The sequence below is a fragment of the Dermochelys coriacea genome, chromosome 21 (genome assembly GCF_009764565.3).
Source record: "Dermochelys coriacea isolate rDerCor1 chromosome 21, rDerCor1.pri.v4, whole genome shotgun sequence".
Taxonomy (NCBI): Eukaryota; Metazoa; Chordata; order Testudines; family Dermochelyidae; genus Dermochelys; species Dermochelys coriacea.
Genome location: NC_050088.1, coordinates 5,943,512 through 5,963,035, shown reverse-complemented (window position 1 = coordinate 5,963,035; position 19,524 = coordinate 5,943,512). Strand labels below are relative to the sequence as shown.

The following is a 19,524-nucleotide window of genomic DNA, read 5'->3' as shown; positions in this document are numbered from 1 at the left end:
CTATTATAATATTTTTAAAAAGTTTCCATGCACCTTGCAGGCATTTTCTTCTGGTGACTGACTGCTCCTTTTAGTTTCCATTTAACTAGCTTCCTCATTTTTGTGCAGTTGCCTTTTTTGACGTTAAATGCAGCTGTGTTGGGCTGCTTGAGAATTATTCCCCCTCTGAAGATGTTAAATTTAATTCCATTATGGTTGCTATGACTGAGTAGTTCAGCTATGTTCACCTCTTATACCTAATCCTGTGCACCACTTAGGACTGAATGAAGAACTGTCTCTCCCCTTGTGCATTCCATAACTAGCTGCTCCAAGAAGCAGTCATTAATGGTGTATTAATTTTTTTTCTCTGCATCCCATCCTAAGGTGACGTGTATCTAGTCAGTATGGAACTAGTTGAAATCCGCCTTTATTAGGGCTCAGCGTCTGTCACGGAGCCCTCTCCCCGCAGTGGGGGCCCTTTGCCAAGATTTAATCACTGGTATTTTTAGTGTTTTTTAAAAAAAAAAAAAAATCATGGACAGGTCAAGGACCCTGAATTTCTGTGTACGACCCGTGACCTGTCCATGACTTTTACTAAAAACACCCATTTCTAAATCATAGCCTTATCCATTATTATTGGGTCTTCTGTTTTTGTAGCTTCTTTAATCTCTGAGCATTTCAGTCAGAGTCTAGGACCTGTCAGGTGCTTGGTATTATATTCCTGCTGCTATACCCTAATTAATGCTTGGAATTTCTATCCATTGAGCTTCTGTGGTATTGTTTGATTCATTTAAGGTTTTTACTATATTTGACTTTGCTTTCTTTCACGTATAATGGTACATCCCACCAGTGTGACCTGCTCTGTTGTTTGTATACAGGCACTTAACAGATTTGTCAATATTTGGTTGTCTGCCTTCATGTGGTGTAATTGAATGGGATTCTTTATTTCCTAGCATGTTTGTATACAAACACTTACAAATTGGTTAATATTTAGTTGTTTGCCTTCATCTGGTGTAATTGAATGGGACTCTTGCTTCCCTTTTCTTTCCTTTCTTCAGTTCCTACTTGTACTGTATCAACTTCTATCATCTCCTCTTTGCTAGGATATAGAATATCCCCTTTAATAAATCCCTCCATAAAGGATGCGTCTGTCTGAACTGTGCGCTCCTCCACACCTGTTGTCTTTCCCCAGCCCTTTACGTTCTAGCAGTCTTTTTACATTTTGGTTTTGGTGGAGCTTCCCGTATAGACTCTTCCTTTCCCGAAAAGGTTATCCAGTTCCTAATAAACCTAAATTCCTTCTTCAAACACCCTGTTTCATCCACTCATTGAGACCTTGCAGTTCTGCCTATCTAATTGGCCCTCTCGTGGAACTGGAAACATTCCAGAGAAACGCATTTTTATTCCACCACTGTTTTTTTTTTTTTTTTTTTAAAAACACTTGAGGGAAAAATCGAGCCACTGTCAGTGCTCTCTTGAGTCTGTGGAGCAATGGTTCACTAACAGACCTGCCAGGAGCGGGGCTACAGTCCATAGGACCCCAGTACATAGATAATGGAGCAAACAGAGTATGCTGTTTTAATTTTTAACTATTATTTTTGGAACCGTAGAGTGAAAATCATAAGCAATTTGCCAAATGTAAAAAACAAGATATTACAAAATAGGGAGGGGGAGGTATTTTTCCTTTCCAAGCATTTGGAGGGAGCATCTACAAGCAATAGATCAGTTAATTAACAACTAACTTTAAAATCTATTTGATAGGGCCCTCTAAAACTGGGGCATTGAAAGAGGGCAAGGGTCTAGATTCGTGGTTCTCAAACTGTGGGTTGGGACCCCAAAGTGGATCGTGACCCTATTTTAATGGGGTCACCAGGGCTGGCATTAAACTTGCTGGAGCCCGGGGCTGAAGCCAAAGTCTGAGCCCCACTGCCTAGGGCTGAAGCCAAATTCCGAGGGCCTCAGCCCTGGGCAGCGGGGCTCAGGCTTTGGCTTCGGTTCTGGGCGGCGGGGCTCAGGCTTTGGTCCCCCTTCCTGGGGTCAAGTAGAAATTTTTGTTGTCAGAAGGGGCTCACGGTGCAATGAAGTTTGAGACACCTTGTTCTAGATAGTGCTCGGCACTGTTGTGCTCCTCCCCCGCACCTCTTATTTTAAAAAAAAAAAAACAAAACAAACAAAAAAAACCCTACAACTTACTACTCCACTTTTTAATAGGGATGTGAGTGGTTATACTTCTGTAGTAGGAATTGTTAATGCCACTGACTTGCTGCATGCATGATGCATGTGCCATTTTTACTGGGGCACAGATCGGAATCTACTTTTCAGGTGCCTCTGTTACCTGTGTGTGTGCTAGCTACAATTTTTTTTACCCTGTTAAAGGTTTAGAGCTTGAGGCAAAGTTCATTGAAACCAGTGGGAGTCTTTCCTTAGTTACCACATAGCAACACCACCTGACTGTATGTGACAATCAGTTTTACTTGAGGAGGTGGGGGTGGGAGGAGGAGAAATTGGTTAATGGGGTTGGCTTTGCAGGATGTTGTGTGTCAGAATGGCAGACTTCCAAATGAGTACTAGGTTAAGTGGTGAGGAGACTGATTCATTACGCCAAGGAGACACTGAATTACTGCCCATTCCTTATGGAATGCTCTGTCTGCTCCTCAGTCTATTATATGTTGCTGGCTCACCTTCATTCCCGTATCAGTCTTACCGACAAAGCCACAGATGGAAAAGAGTTCTATTTGCATAGCATGTTAATAAGCTCATCACGCCTACAAAGCTTTGCAAATCCATTATTGCTTTTGTAAATGGGGAGAAAGCGGAATGGAGAAGAAATATAGTGTAGACTGAGTATCAACCATTAAATAACTGCTAGTAAATTTTGTTACTGTTAAGTGTTTTGCTTCCTCCAACCCCTGTAAATCCTGAAATATTTCTGTCATGTGGAAATCAATGTGCAGCAGGGTATCACAAATTTGCAAGAGATATAACATTGCCTACTTAGGGTACTCCACACTTGGCAACATGAATGGTTTCAGTGGCCCTTTTCAAGAAGCCTATGGATCATGATCAGTGTGCACTTAAAAGAACACTGTGTGCCTGTCCATTGTGGTGTCCCCAGGCTTGGCTTCTGTGGAGCCCTGATGGAAATGAAATCTAACCTTAACTATAGAACAGATGGCAGTGGTACCTTTCCCAGAGTGTGAACCACATCCTGTGTTTTGTAGCAGGCCACACTAGGAAAAGGGGATGTAATTGGCACTTCCTGCTGCCTGAAGGAATGAATGTGGCTCAGTGTTTTGACGGCAAATAAATGCACACAACTATAAGCTTGCATATTTGCATGTAATTTTATTTTCCCTGACAGAGGGATTCAAGATGCATGAGTGTTCCAACCAGAAAAAAGTTAGTTGACCAGGTTTGCCTTCATGTAGCAGTTAGGGCAGCTGGGCGGGAGAGGGAGCTATGGGGAATCACTCTCTTTACCTTCCCCTTGAACTGTATGTTCTGAACTGCCTTGGATGGTATACTGTCGGGAAAGCAAGGCTTCCAATTTAAACTCTTACAAAGGTCAACTCAAATTTGAGAGCCTTAAGTTATCACATAACTTGAAGAAAAAATTAACTAATATCCTGATTTTGGGGGGGGGGGCGGGGGAACCAACCACCTGAAACAAATCCCTTACCACTGCTCCGCCTTTCTCCCTCTACCCCACCCCGCAAATAAGGGTGCATGATCACTTTGGTTGAGAGTTATCACTGAACTCCATGGAACTGTTTCTTGTTCACACTGTCCTGCCGCTCTTTGTGGCGCACTGGCAGGGTAAAGTGGTCAGAGCTGGATCCTGGTATATTTGTCAGTGACAAGAGGACAGATGTGCACAAGGAGGCAAGCAAAGCTGGTTGCTAGCTGGTTGCTCTAATGTTTTAAGTTTATTAATGTCGGTATATACTGCCATGAAAAATGGTCTTGTTAAATTACTTCAGTGTCTGTTACATTTTTCAAATGGATCATTCTAGGAATAAGTACTTTCCAACCACAACCCCAAATAAGACCATTATCATAAAGCTTTGCAACCATGCAATCCATGGGCATAAACAAAGCTGTGCATGTAGAAGACGACCTGAATGCTAAGTACTTCCTTTGCTAAGTTTACATTGCAGTTTAAATTCAGTCCTGGAACAACATGTTTTTTCAACACTTGTGATTTGCTGCCGCTTCTTCCTAAGTGATGATAGGCAGTTCTAATTAATGTTTGAGCGCCCAGAGATCCTCAGATGAAAGTACATATTTTATTATTTTTCTTGTTGTGTTAATTGCTAGAGTTGGAAGCTAAATATTCTCCTAGTAACTCAATAACCGCCAATTCTGATGTGTATATTTTTTTTTAAAGCAGGGGACTCTGACATCTCTGCTTCACGCTGATTCGCTGTGTGAATGTGGGCTACTCGTTAACCATTCTGTGTGTCCTTTTCTCCATCAGGAAAATGAGATTAACAACCTATCTCCAAAGGAGTCAAGGGCTGATTTCACATTTGTAAAATGCCTTGAAAATATTAGAGGAAATATGCCATATAAATGCAAACTGTATTGCTGCTAATAATTCTGCTTCATAAACAGCATTAAAGAACACTTGTACCTGAAAATGCTTATGGATGGCATACATGTACACACACAATACTCGGAGAGATCCTTTTTTAAAAGAAAGAGTTAATTTTGGAGGCTTTGTCCAAGTGGAAATGCTGTCTGATTGGCTCCTCCAAACAGGGGTTTTATCAGTTTGGTGGTGAGGTATTAATAATGGAGGTTGCACGTTAACTGCGTTTAACTGAATAATCTCAAATTGGTGTCTTTTGGGAATATCCAAAATGCAGTCAGCTCCTTTGGTTTTGCCTCAGGAATAGTCCGTGAAGGAGTTTGATCAAGAGACTTTGTGGAGTGATTTTTGAGGTATAGGGGAAGGGGGGAGAGTGCAGTTTTGCCATCCTTATCCAGGTTGAGATTCAGGACATGTTTGGGAAGTGACCATTTCTTAATGCCAGATATGCCCTTGACACTTAAGACTGATGAAATTTTCAGCAGTAGAGCTTTGCTCGTAAGTGTACAATATTGGGTTCCTGGTTGCCTTACTCTTGTCCTGTGGCCATAGTCACCTAAAGGTAATTGTAACCATTTTCTAACTATGGATACAGTTAATTAGGTGCTTTTGGGGATCTCTTGGTGGGGAGAGCTATTTTAACCTTCATTTACTAGGTAACTTTTTATCATTTTGGTTTTCCTTTGTTGGGCTTCTGTTTAACACTTGGTATTTCATTTTGTTCTCTCCTTGCTCAGAGATTCGCACGCAACTCATTGAGCAGCTGAAATGCCTCGACCAACAGTGCGAGCTTCGGGTCCAGCTACTTCAGGACTTACAGGATTTCTTTCGCAAGAAGGCAGAGATCGAGATGGATTACTCAAGGAACTTGGAGAAGTTGGCTGAGAGATTCCTGGCTAAAACAAGGAGCACTAAAGACCAGCAATTCAAGTAGAGTTTTTTGCAAAGTTCCTTCTGGAGGCTGGGCATGGGAGGAGAGAGCTGACATATTGCATGTTGGGGGTGGGAGGGGAGGGAATGAGGCACCATGTCCCTTTGTTAGGAACTTAAAGGGAAAATACTTATTCTCCCAAGTGACCCAGGTGTGTATTTGAAAAAAGCAGTTTCCCTTTTATGTGGTGTTAGCTGGATTAGCACAACTATTGCTGGTGGAGTGTAACTCCAAGGGGGAATGGAATGGTGGATTGTGGTAAATAGAGACTAACTTAACGAGGGAGTGACACGCATGTAAAGTGAAGGGCAGAATCGGAACTCTTCCCTAGAGGTGTTTGGCTTTTATCTTGGCTATTAAGGGAATACTTTTTTCTAATATTATGGATTTATTGTGTTGGCTATATATCGCTCTTTAGTTAAAAATCCATTAAGTAAAACTCCTCAGTTCTGAGTGGTGGGCGGGAGGGTTAGTATGCTCCTAAGAAAATGCTTGCTTCTGCAATGCCCTCACTTTTGATCCTGGTCTCAGGAAGAAAGTAGCATAAATGATGGCGAGGTGGAGTTAATGGTACATTTGGATGGAGGGAGGAGATGGACATTTTTGTGTATGATACCTAGATACCAAGGTGATGGCAAGTTAAAAATCCTTCAGCTAGAAGATTTGTGTGTCGGATAAAAGTATGATACTCCAATGGATCTTTCATATGATTCAGGTCAGTCTGTAAAAGACTTTTGGCTTCTTTGATTCTACCATGATGATAATACCATGAAGTGGGAGGAAACCAGAGAAGATTATTCATTTATTTATATTCCTTGGGTGTGTAGGGTGTTACATGATTGAAGAAGTTCCCCAAACAAGTGAGTCCCTACCTGGGGAGTTGGTAGATGGAGACAATGTGCAAAACAGGACAATCCAATACAGTTCTGACCAGATTATTTTAGTTGCTTCTGTAGTGCAACTCTTGTTTTTAGATCAGGGTTTGTACTATTCTCACTTAATTAAAACATCACGTTCTGGTGCCCTGAGTGTGTTCCATTGGCTGCTACCTCTCTCCTCTCCCCACCCCCCCGTGTTGTGATGAGTTTGATGCTTGAGTGGGATTACCCAGCATGTGCTGAACTTTGATGTGACAAACCACTGATAGTTTCCTTTCTGCCCTCAGACAAGAACGTCTATTCATCTTATTAACGATTATTTAGGCTAGAGTGTATATATATGCATAGTGCTGGAATGCTGGTGGGAGTGTGCACACAAGCTAATAGAATGCAGAGCAGCTTCAAATTTGGAGACCATCTTTGTGGCCAGATCATCAAAACAAGGGAGTCCCTTATCCTGGCTTTCTTGCATAGTGCTGCTGCAGCAGCTGATACCCCAACATGCACAGAGCTTGTCATGTTTGGTTGTCAAGATAGCAGCTGTGGTGGCAACTACAGGCAGAAGTAGCCTTGGGATATGAATCACTTCAGTTTTGGATAGATAAGCCTTTCTTTGCTGAAGGGATCCATCTGGATCTGCTTCCACCCAAAATATAGTTTGTTTAAATTCTAGCCAAGGTTGGATCACAGCATTATCTTTTTATTGGGCTTTTTTAATTGCTATATTGGGGACACGTGGTGTTGGTGCTGATGGGGGGAGCATTTTTCCTTTTTATACTAGAAAGCTTTCTCTGGAAGCCATTAAATAATCACCCTTTGACTTCCTTTTTTTAATACAGCTTTGATGTAACTCACCTTTTGTTCTCAGCCAAACTGATACTTAATGCAAACATCCTCATTAAAACACACACTGCATTATATCACCCTCAAAGTCTGACCTCTAAGCAGAGCTATTAAACAGAGGTTGCCAGAGAATTCTTCTATGTATTTATAGAACCCATAATTGTGCCTTGAAGATTTTTGCTGTCCTTCTTTCCAGCAGCAGTAAAACCTTCTGTGGAACTGAAAGCTTTGTGCTTTCTGCAGACACCACTAAAAATGGGCTAAAGTCATTTCTTGAATGGTAATTAATTCTGCTACATCCTGATTGGAATGTTCTTGTTTTGCCAATGAAATTTGAGAAGATAAATGTATGTTAAATGATGGTATAAAGCCTCCCAAAGAAAATGCTCTTGCATTAACAATCTAATGTTGGAAGGGTGTACGTTGCTATCCTCTTCTTTGAGTCTTTGATTGGCTCTTTAATATGAGAGGGATCGATTAAAAATCCAGCAGGGTCCTAAATGATGCTGCACTGTTTGTTATTCAAAGGTATTAGGCAGAGTATTGCAGTAGGTGGGTTCAATGTGTGTGATCTTCTCTTAAAGAGTCTAATTTTATATTTCTAATAACTCTTTGAAAATAAAGAGCCGTTTTGCCTGGTGACAAAAGGATTAAAATGCCCCAGCTAGTGCAGAATGCAGCCAGTCTGAGTTGGACAGGCCATTATTAGCACATAACACCTTCACATGTTTTTGTATTGAGTGCCCATCCTCTTCCAGCTGCAATTTAAGGTGTTCTCTAAAACCTTGAGTTTAGCTTTTCATGTCACATCCTGTAACCATGCTTAAGGCTGGCTGTAGGAATCCTGTTGGTCATTCCTTCTCACACTGACTTTTCCAGGCCGGAGCAGAGCATTTTCAGTCGGAAGCCTTCTGGCTTTTTGTGCTCTCTCTAGTAGTTTGTTGGAACCCATACTTGGCAGTCTTCAGGGCAAAAATTTCCTCAGATTTTGGGTTATTTTTCCCCTTTACTCCTCCAGTGAGAATAATCTAGATATGGATGGTTTTCTGGCCACAACAGTGACAATGGTTTTGAAATGACCTGTTCTGGGTAGTTCCCTGTATGGTTTGGTTGGCTATCATTACATCTCGTAGATGTTAATGCAAGCAATACTTCAAAATACTACCTAAGGAAGTAAGCAACATATTGATCCTGCAGGCTGTCATTTGGCTGGCTAATGCACAAAGGTACCCATGTTCAAAGCTAGTAGATGATTGGAGGGGATGGGGCGTGGCTAGAGTACCTCATATTGGGGTAACATCCCAAAGCACTTGAAACTCCAGAGACTATAAACCCTGCAGTCATTCTTGGTCCTTGCAAAGCTCACATGTTAGCTTTATCTATTGTAAGGTCTACATGATTTAGACCTAGATGTACTGTAATAGCTTAACCTACCACTGAACTGCAGTCACTCTCAAACTATTCAACAGTGCACAGCAGAATCAGGAAAAAAGTATTGAAAGCATTGTCTCTTGCTGTGGGATGTCATAGTGAGAAGTGTGCAATGTGAAGGAAAGCAAGGAGCTAGGATTTTCGATGACAGTACGGTCAGGGAATAACGTGGTTAGAAAAAAGCCTCAAGTCTCTCCTCAGACACAGCATCTTCGTCTTCAAATCAACTCACTTTAAAATTAACCAATTTTGTTTTTGCATAAAGTTATGTACAGATGCAACATATGGCTTTCAGTGAGTCCTGGCATTTTTACACTATTCCTTAGGTTGGCTGGGTGAGGCACGGTGAACTGAAATGACTTCTCTGAGGTCACGTACCATAGTGACTCATTTGGCTCTATGTGGATTAGCAGCCGGGACTTGATCCCAATTCTTTGCGGTAACTACTGGGCACGTGCTGTCCTAGTCCTTGTATATGGGTAAGGGGGAGGGGAATATGGGTTTAGATTAGCCACTTACCAACTGTTGTTCTTTTGAGGCCCAGGAGGATGCTTGAATCTTTAAAAAGTTGAGATGCACTTCCTGCTCATACCTTACTGTCTTAATTAGACATAGACTAAATGGATGAGATGCCCATTGTTTTTCAGATAAGGGAATAAGTTTTACATGATATAGAAAACTTAAAGAAATTATTTTTGAAAGGCTTCACGGAATTGTTTTGAAGAAGCATTCCTGATGCATTGGGAGGAGGAGGCTGCTCTGGAGGTACAGGGCAGCATGGAAGAAGATGTGAAAATGAGAATGGAAGAAGGCTACAAAGAAAGACACTAGAAAGCTGACCGGCTCACAAAGGAATTGATATGGAGAGTTAAAAGAAACAACAATAACAGGAGTGGGCCTTGAAGGGAGGGCAAAAACATGAGACCAGTGGAGTCGGCAAGGAGAAATCCACTGAAGAGTTTGAATGTGGAGAATCAATCAGAGCTGCAAAGAAGATGCAGCTTTACCAGCGGTGTTTTGAATGGACTGAATTCTGCAATGTGTGCCAGGATCTTAGTTGTCTGTGTAGTCTTGCTTTGTACAAGCAGTGCTTCCAGCGTCAAAAGTGAAATGTCTCCATGTAGCCGTATTTTGTTGCAGCACTGCCATGTTGCATTGCATGTATTCAATAGCAATATGTGATATAAACATCCTTGTATCATGGGGGAGGAGTCTGTCCTATTGGACAAATTTAGAAAAATGGTAAATCTAAATGAGGCAGAACCTTGAATGAGTGTTGTCATCTTCCCTCCTAGAAGCCCCCTTTAGGCCATGTTTCAAGCACTGAATACACCTGTAGTTAATATTTAGTGGAGTGTTACTGTGATTCAGACTTGAGTGACTGCTTTGTGGTTACAGCCTTGCTAGTTGTGGTTGAGGTGAAAGCATAATTAACTATCACAAACACTATTCTCTTCTAAACTGTGGAGATGGAATTAAGCCAAAAGTTGTTGTTGTTTTTTTTTTGTTAACGGATGTTTCAAGTCCTGTTTAAACGTAAACCTTCCTAAAAGACTATCTGAGCAAATCCAACTGTCAGACTTCTGTCCCGGTGCATTTCCATGGTATTGCATGACTTTCCAGAACACACAACCATGTGGCAACTCTGTAATTGAGAGGCCAAAAACTTAAATATACACAATAACGCATTCCTTCATATAACATGGTAATTATGTCACAAGATAGCATGTTGTTCAATGGCAGGTTACCATGTCACTTGCAGTTGTCACTGGCAATTTTTAGATGGTCTAACAAACTTCTAGAGGAGGAAATTGGTCCGGCAGTTACCCTATAATTTGCATGTACTTTCATAATCAAAAGCTACCATGTAATTGCCAAGTTACTGTTCGTGGGTTCATGTAATGGAATGCTGTCAAGAGCGGCAGGCCCAAAGTTTCAGCCTTGAAAGTGAAATGAATTTGTCACGACTCTCGCTGCTGTATGAAAACAGAGCAGTAGACATGGGCGGACTTGTTGTGTTTTGTGTTGGGTTTATTTTTGTTAGGCATGGCCACATCAAGAGCTTGGGTTTGCGCCAGCTGCACCCTTCCTTTTAGGGGATATTTTGAAACCTAGACTACTGGCTGCCGACAATAAGCTATGAATAGATAGTGCTGCATTGAAACGGGCTGTGTATGTGTTTGCACAATATTATATAACCACCTTCACCTGGAGCATCTGAGTGGTTTACCAAGGTGGGTGACAGCTGTCCCCATTTTACAGCTTGGGAAACCGAGGCACAGATTGACTTAACCAAGATGGCGCATGAGTTGATGACAGTCGGAATGAGAACTTGAATTTCACTTGCTTTTAACCACTAGGCCATATCTCCTGGAGCTATCAACTCCCCCCCCCCCTTTTTTTTTTAAAGGGGACTTTCAGGTAGAGAAGACTGAATACTGAGAATATTTGTATCGGAGGTACTTATTTGGTGAGCACTTTTTAGTACCCCTTGCTAGATGCATGCATTGCAGCAGATGTTGTTGTGACTGATCTTCAGTCTTGAGGTTCCTTAAAAGAAGCGTGACAAAACACGGAGTGTAGCTTCTACCAACTACTGAAGGGTTCATCCAACCACTGTAGGAGTTCTCAGACCCTCAGCCCACCCCTTTCAGTCTAACAAACAAAATTCTGCATCTTCTGTGATTTGATCTGCCCCTTTATCCACAGTAGCAAATACCATGAAGAATGTATAAATAGCATTGCAAATGTTCCACGATTTTCTTAAATGGAGAAATTAAAAAAAAGACTAAACAAATATAAGACTGCAGACTATTTTAAGACAGGATTATAAAATAGCTTTAGAGAACCAGGATAATCTTTGGAAGTAGGATGCCGAGCATCAATTGTCAACTGCTGAATCGAGGAATGGCCAGGACGTGTCAGCATGAAATTCAGATGACTTTCTGGCAGCCTATGCGTTGAAGTAGAGGATGCAGAATAAGTCTGGCAGTCTTCAGGCTGAGCATTTGTAAACAGCAGATGTTCATAACTGGAATCTCTGGAAGGCGGGTTGGAAAGCAAGGATATATGTCAATGCTTGAAATTGTTTGAGTTTACAACAAGCACGAGCAATGTCAGGAAGCCTTTCTTAAGATATTGATTTGAATCAGCAATTGACAGAGAAACATAATTTTAGGTCTTCAGAAGTTACTAATTTTAAAGGGAGGAGAATGCAGGTCTTTGGGTGGATTTGGTAAAATATTTTGACTAGATGAACACACTATTAAATAGCGTTAAACCAAAATGGATTTTTATTAAATAATACGCATAGTGATATTTTGTCCTTTTAAATGTTTTTCATTGGAAATTGGTAATCACATCTTTTTGATTTCTCATCCTGGTTAAACTGGCCTACTCAGTGGTCTTGTCTGCACCTGGAAAGTTAAGACGCATCATTCTCCAGCAGTGGAGACTTGTGTAGACACAGGGAGTGTGCAGATGGTATTTTACCACTATATCATCTGTCCTTGCCCTGTGTAGGGTTGGATGATGCAGTCATGGTTCAGGAGGTTTGTCTAGACTAAATCTTCTATCCATTGTGACCACCAGTGCAGCTGCACATGTGAAGAATTATGGAACCCAATTTTCCTGGTAGAAATTCAGCTTTTGTCAGTTTCTAGCCCTGATAGGTCATAAACTAGACTACAAAATGTCATAATTCTAATGTCTACTGTGACAAAGTTCCTCCTCTACCTTGGTGGGTGCTGGAGACTGAAAAATTTCCACTTACAGAAAAGACTTTTCCTTCAAGGAGGCATTCAAAATGCCCGGTCTTACGGGGGAAATGCTGGCAGTCCCTTGCCTGCCCTTGGAATCCTGCTGTTGGCCAAGATTCAATGATTGTACCAGTATTAGTAATGGTGCAAACGTTTAGGAAATCAAGTCTAGTGTAGACAAGGACTCAGTGGCTAATAAGGCCACATGATCTGTTAGTGAAGCCTATATTTAAGGCTATCTTTTTAAGGTGACATGTAAAATATGTTATAAAAAATTTGAACTTGTTCTTTTTTTGCTTTTTATGATGTATAAAGTCCAAGCCACTGCCATTTTTCAGCACTGTCCCTCTTGAGCCCCTATTTCTATCACAACAGAAAATTTGCTTACTAATAATAAAGTTGAAGAGCAGTTGGAGAACTTCTGTACTCCAGAGGTGAAATCCCAGGGCAGTGTTCATTTAAATGCTAAATCTTTCAGAGGATTACATTGATTGCAAAGCTGTTCCCTGGTGCCACGTTCATTCTCGCCTGGATGTTGTTCCCTGACCTCACTTTTGTTTCCTCACTCAGACATAGCCCTGTTGTTTAGCCCCTCCGTTAAGAGAAGGCTATTTTCTGCTCCAGGGCTGGGCTGGGGAATACTTTGAAGCATCACCTCACTTCATGAAAAGCCCCTGGCCCTTGCGCATGATTTCAGTAGAAGGGCCAAATGGCCTGTTGATCCACAATATCCTTGGACAGATGTTATGTGGATGGGCTATTTAATCCAAGGTCCTTTAAGTTATTAGTCTTTTAGCTCTGCTCTGGTGACGGACAAAAAATTTTGTAGTGAAAGTTGCAGGACTTTACCAAAAAAAAAAAAAAAAAAAAAAATCCACGTGCCTTAAGAAACCATTACTTTTAATCAGTGCACAGCCTCCCTTACCCCTATTTCAACCCACAAATCCTGAGTCCGGTCCAGTCCAGCTAAGGCTCACCTAAACCAGCTCCCTAGATCTACCATTGTCGTAGCACAGGCTTTAAACAAGAAGAGAGGTTTGTTTCAAGCCCTGGATCTGACTTTCGGGAGAGTTTGGATCTGGGCTGAATCAGCATACTCCATGTGAATCAGCGTCCTCTAAACTTTGGGCAACATTCAGATCCAAACTTTGCAGTTTGGGCTTATGTCTATTTTAAATTGATTCAAACAGATCACCCATTGAAGCAATGCTGTCAAACCTAGAGGACTGGCTGGGAGTCGATCCAACTTGTACACTTCCCTCTCCTTCGTGGGTGACCTGAAATCAGAAACAGAATAAAATGTGCCAGCCCCTCTAAGAATTGCAGTGAGCATGAATAGCTGCAATTCTGCCTGTGGTTATGGCTAGAAATTGTATTTTTAACTTCTCATCTTCAGGTACGGTTTTGTAGCTTTGCTGTATGCTGTGAAAACAGCTGCCACATTCTACCCCAGAGACGGCTGCAGTTCAGAGGTGGCTGAAATAATTCGTGTGTGTGTGTGTGTGTGTGTGTGTGTGTGTGTGGCTTAAAAAAACAAAAACCACTTCCCCCTTCATTTATCTTTTGCCTCTGCATTTTCCAATGCATCCTGTCTGTCTTGTCTGTCTCCTCTTGATTGTAATCTCTTCAGTGTAGAGATTGCCTTTACTTTCTGTCTTTTACTCGTGCCGAGCACATGGTCGCTGCGAATCAAATAATGAATCACGTTTATTTGTAAAGAGGTTGGAGTGAGAGGTAATAGACTTGTATAAATGCAAGATGGTACTACCTTAACGAGGTACTGAAGGGGTTAAGGGGGCCCACAGACAGAAATGAAAGGAATGGCTGCTGTGTGGTGGCTATTGGGGGTTGAGCTTAGGGTGTGGCACTTCTGCACAGACTTTAAGGTGACAATCTCAATTAGAATCCTGTGGCGTTTGAGATATTTTCCTGCAAGACTGCCTTTCATGTGTGACCACATGCAGTGTGTCAATGTGCTGTCTGGCGCCATTAGACTCGAGCAGTTTTAGTCTCCAAACTTTCATGGGCCCTTGGTATTTCTGCTATGCACCTTCTTAGAATAGCTTCGGGGGTTACGGTGGAGCAGTTTGGACAGCTGGGAATTGTCCATTTAACTTTTTAATCTCTTACGATGGCCAGAGTCTATGCCTTGTTTTATTTAAAAAACAAAGCACATCTATCATGCTGCGCTCTGGCCTCCTGCATAGATTCTTGTCTGCAGCTGCATACTTTGTCAGTGCTCGCAAACTAAGCACTGAGAGACTGGGTTAGTATGTGAATAGGAGACATTCAGGGAACAACCAGGGGCTAGTGATTCAATAGGTGACAGTTTTGTCTTGGCAGTTCTCCATGCTCTTTGTTCCTGGAAATACTATATTTTAGATGAGTTGTAAAATTGAGCTCCTGATCACTTATCCCTTTATTCCAAACTGTTCAGTAGTTGGTAGGATGGCCACCGTGGTAGGTGAGTTTGAGCGATAGTAGGAAAACCGGGATGATGGAGGTGGGTAGGAACAGACGTTTCTAGTGGGTGAGGAGCCCCAATGTGCAGGCTGGCTAGCAGGCTTCATGCAGCAGTAGCTGTGCTGGCTGAGTGGGGAGGGTTGGCAGCCCTGAACTGGCCTATGTGAGAAGAGTAAAGAAGTGAACTGGAAAAGAAGCAACAGATCCTCCTCAGGTTTCAGAGTAGCAGCCGTGTTAGTCTGTAGCCGCAAAAAGAAAAGGATTACTTGTGGCCCCTTAGAGACTAACAAATGTATATGAGCATAAGCTTTCATGAGCTTTAGCTCAAATAAATTTGTTAGTCTCTAAGGGGCCACAAGTACTCCTTTTCTTTTTGCAGATTCTCCTCAGAAATTGGAGACAGGGTTTCTAGTGGTTAGAGCAGGAAACTGCAAGTCATTAAAATATGGGTTTTATTCCTGAACCTTCCACTACCTTAAGTGAGTGGTTTTATCTCTGTCAGCCTCAGCTTCCCCATCTTTTAAAGAGGGATATTAATCATGTTTTGAGATCTTTATCAGGAAGACACGACACAGATAAATAGATATACACACAAAGAGTTGTTGTCACTTAACGGTGATCTTACAAATCCTTGCAATTAATTTGACTTCTAGTTTCTGTGTGTGAAGCTGTCATCACAGCCTCTTTCACAGGTTGACTTATGGACTATGTGGCTTTTACAGCAATTTTAACTCTAACTTTTCATTAGTCTGCTTGCGGTCCTTTCTTTGAGTTATGGGCTAGAGCTAGTCTCTTGTCCCATGAAAGTTGAAAGTATGTTTTACCAGACCTAGGGCCACCCTTAGAGAGAGGATTTTGTAGCTTAGTAAAATATGGCATTAAGTTTTTCTCTCGTGGTGAAAGCTTTTATCTGGGGCTGGAATGGGAAAGGGCAGGATGCAGAACTACTCCTTGTGTGTCCTGGAAGGACAGGTGGCAACGTATTCATATATAGTCCATATTGGGGGGTGGGGGTGGGTTTATATATGAGGTGCACCTTTCATAGGCAAGCTTCTGTTACCAATTAATTCCTTGGTTTATTAACAAACCAAACAATGATTAATCACACAACAAATGCAGATTTCAGGTTATCTGGGACAGTACAGTAGGAAGCCCTTGATTTATATAGGTTAATACCTAGCAGTTGCAACTTTCTTCAGTACTGCGTTGTGATGATTTTATCAGCTTTTGTCTGTCAGCAGTAGGTACAGTGTAGTACATAAACTACAAAGCCTAATACTCTCTTTTAAATAAAATAATCTTTCTGCTCTCACCCTTGATTTTTTTTTTTTTTTTTAAAATCAAAGCAGTAGGAGAAAATCAATATCTCCAGCCCCCTTCCTTGCACTCTAGACCTTGAAACAATCCAGATCACAAGCTTCAGTCATTTCCTGTGGTATGTTTTTAAGAGTAAGAAACAAACATCCAGATCAGCTGCTTTGAAACTATTCTGTTTAAAACTTACCTACTTTGTGTTCTGGAGCCAACCCTTGCTACTATGGGTAGCACAATGGAAGCCTATAGAGGCTTGTTTTTGTATTAATCATGTTTATTACAGTAGTGCTTAAGGATTGATTGGTATTGGAGCCCCATTATTCCAGGCACTGTACAAACAGAATAGTAGATTTTTTTTTCCTTATTGGACAAGCTTACAATCTAAATAGACAAGGTAGAGGAAGCATCAAGTTATTTCCATGTTTGCAGGGTTGTGTGTGGATAAACTAAATGGGAGTGAGGGGGACAGGGCAGCTGGGCAGGGGAGGGGAGGATAAAAGGGGAAGTTGTGGAGTGAAACTGAAGTGAAGAATCGGAGGGAGGTGGAGGGAGAGGATTGGAGCAAACAGGCCATCAGCGTAGGCTAGAGAAAGTCCAGATCAAAACTGTAGCAAGTTCTCAAGGTCCAGCGGTCCCTGCTTTGGCTGCTTTTCCTCCCACTGGCTGGAGTCTCTGGCTGGCTTCTTTCTGCACATCTTAGGAACGCCAGCGAGAAATCTTTCTGCCGTGGGGAGGTTGCTATCCATCTAATGAAGGATATGCACTGTGTTTGTGGGGACGGAATCTTAGTCTTGCAGAGGGATGAAGTCTGATCTAATTTTACTTCAGTTACTGCTTGACAACTCTTGCATCTCTGGTGTAAAGCCAAAGCTCATCTTGATCTAATAAAAATCACTTTACCAGGATCTCCATATGCACATGTTTAACAGACCAGGTATGTCTATCAAATATTTATATTCAGAAAAATTGGTGCTGGTTTTTGCAGATGAATGCAATTTGTCTGAGTATTGAATAAAAGGTAACCAAATATCCATGTATTTATCTGTCCTTGGTTTATTTTGCTGGATATGTAACTGGTGTGTTAATTTTTCTATAACCACAATCTCTCATGGTTTTTTTACCATTCCTCAGTGATTGGGCGCTTTTTCTTTTTCCATTGTGAGATTTCCAGTAGCTGAAGAGCTACTAGCAGATGACAGATGAACTAGTCATTTCCTTTTATGTGACTATTTCCACTAGGAACCCCCAGGAGGATTACCAACAATAAATACCCAACAATTGGTGATATTTGGTAGTAATTCTAATTCTTTGTGAATGTTTAATCTTGCTTTTAAACATGAGTGCATTATTTCATTATAAACCCCTATTCAATTATGCTCATGTCACTCTCTTCTCTCTCCTCCCCCCACTTCAGATTTTGTTCAAAGGCCTGGGTGAGGGTGGTGTAGCTGTTTCTGTGTTAAAGAAGTTGTGGAGTGTGAAATCTGAAGGCTTTCCTTCTCAATCAGAACAGACCCTGTAGTGCCTCTTGATCACACAAAGAAGGGTAATTTGACAAATGCATTCCCAACCATACTGCTGTCAGTGAACCAGTGAGATTGGCTCTTTTGCCAAACTTTTCTGTGATCTTTAACACACAGTCATATCAAATGACGACAGGTCTCAGAGTAGCAGCCGTGTTAGTCTGTATTCGCAAAAAGAAAAGGAGGACTTGTGGCACCTTAGAGACTAACAAATTTATTAGAGCATAAGCTTTCGTGAGCTACAGCTCACTTCATCGGATGCATGAAGTGAGCTGTAGCTCACGAAAGCTTATGCTCTAATAAATTTGTTAGTCTCTAAGGTGCCACAAGTACTCCTTTTCTTTTTGAGTCATATCAAATGCCTTTCTAGTTTTCTGCCTGAAAACTAGTTTAATTTTGACATGTTGGAAAGAAAAACTTCATATGGATTTTATCTTTGTTTTAGTAGAGATGAGCTTTTCAGGCAATTACGCAGCTGTTTGACACATTCTTACCATAGCCTGGCTTTTTAGAATATTTTAAATTTTGTCTCTTCAAAGAATTACACAACATAAGGAAAAAGAACACACGTAAACAAATGATAAACAGATATAAGGGAAATTAAGTATTCCAGCCAAGTCAACCGGCCTAGTCTCCACCAACCCAAAACAGTGCTGCGGAATCCATCGTAGAAAATCACTGCTTAGCTCTTGGCTTGCATTCTAAAATGTTTCTTAAAACCTTTTACTTAAATTACGCACCTTGTCACTTCTATTGTCTCTGCAGTGAGGCAAGGGTGTTGTCCTCATTTTCTTGTGTTGCCGCTTAAAATTAGTCTCTTTTCGTAACCTCGTTCTTTATTGAACACTGCGTGGAAGTCCGCAGTAGAACATGAAAAAAGAAAATGGAAAATTCCAAGATGGGATCATGCAGCCCCCTGATAAATTGTGGAGGTGTGTTTACTCTATTGGTCACAGGAGGCTTAAATGCAATGGAAGTATGTATAACAGTATCTCAGAAATGCATATAGTGGCTGTACCTTCTCTCTCCCAGTGGGTTATTGATTGGAAATAAAACAAACAAACCAACCCCTAAAGTAATGCTTTATAAAAGGACATACGTAGTAAAACAGAATCTTTAAAAGCAGATGCCATACTGAATCTTTGCTTAAATATAAGTATTTGCACAGTGGATAAAGTTAGCCTTTTAGGCTATTAATGCACTTTGCAAGCAAACAGCCAAGTGACTTTTTTAAACCAGATTCTCTCCTGACTTATGTCCACATGCAACCACACTGATTTAATTATGTATAAGTCAGGGTTGTTATCTGACTCCCGATAAAGCCTTTGGGGTATGTCTACACTACGAAATTAGATCAAATTTATAGAAGTTTATTTTTTAGAAAGCGATTTTATACAGTCGATTGTGTCCCCCCCCCTACCCCCGCCACGAAGCACAATAAGTCGATGGCGTGCGTCCAAAGTACCGAGAGTAGTGTCGACTATCGGAGCGTTGCACTGTGGGTAGCTATCCCACAGTTCCCGCAGCCGCCCATTGGACTTCTGAGTTAAGCTCCCAATGCCTGATGGGGCAAAAACATTGTCGCGGGTGGTTTTGGGTACATGTTGTCAATTGCCCCTCCCTCTGTGAAAGCAACGGCAGACAATCGTTTTTCGCCTTTTTTCCATGCGGGTGCCATACTGCTTTCAGCAGACGGTGCAGTAAGTCTGCAAACCATGGACATTGAACAACCGCTTCCACTGCTACTCTGCTCTCCTGAGCTATGAATCCACCTTGCGGGTTCTCTATATGATCATCATAATCCACCACTTCT

General features: G+C 41.4%; 1 protein-coding gene across 1 annotated transcript in view; it reads left to right on the top strand.

The window, feature by feature from the left end:
- SRGAP2 (SLIT-ROBO Rho GTPase activating protein 2) overlaps positions 1-19,524 on the top strand; it is a 144,077-nt gene that overhangs the window by 7,799 nt on the left and 116,754 nt on the right. The window contains 1 exon segment of the mRNA XM_043500671.1: positions 5,308-5,500. Within this exon segment, the coding sequence (XP_043356606.1) occupies positions 5,308-5,500 (193 nt within the window).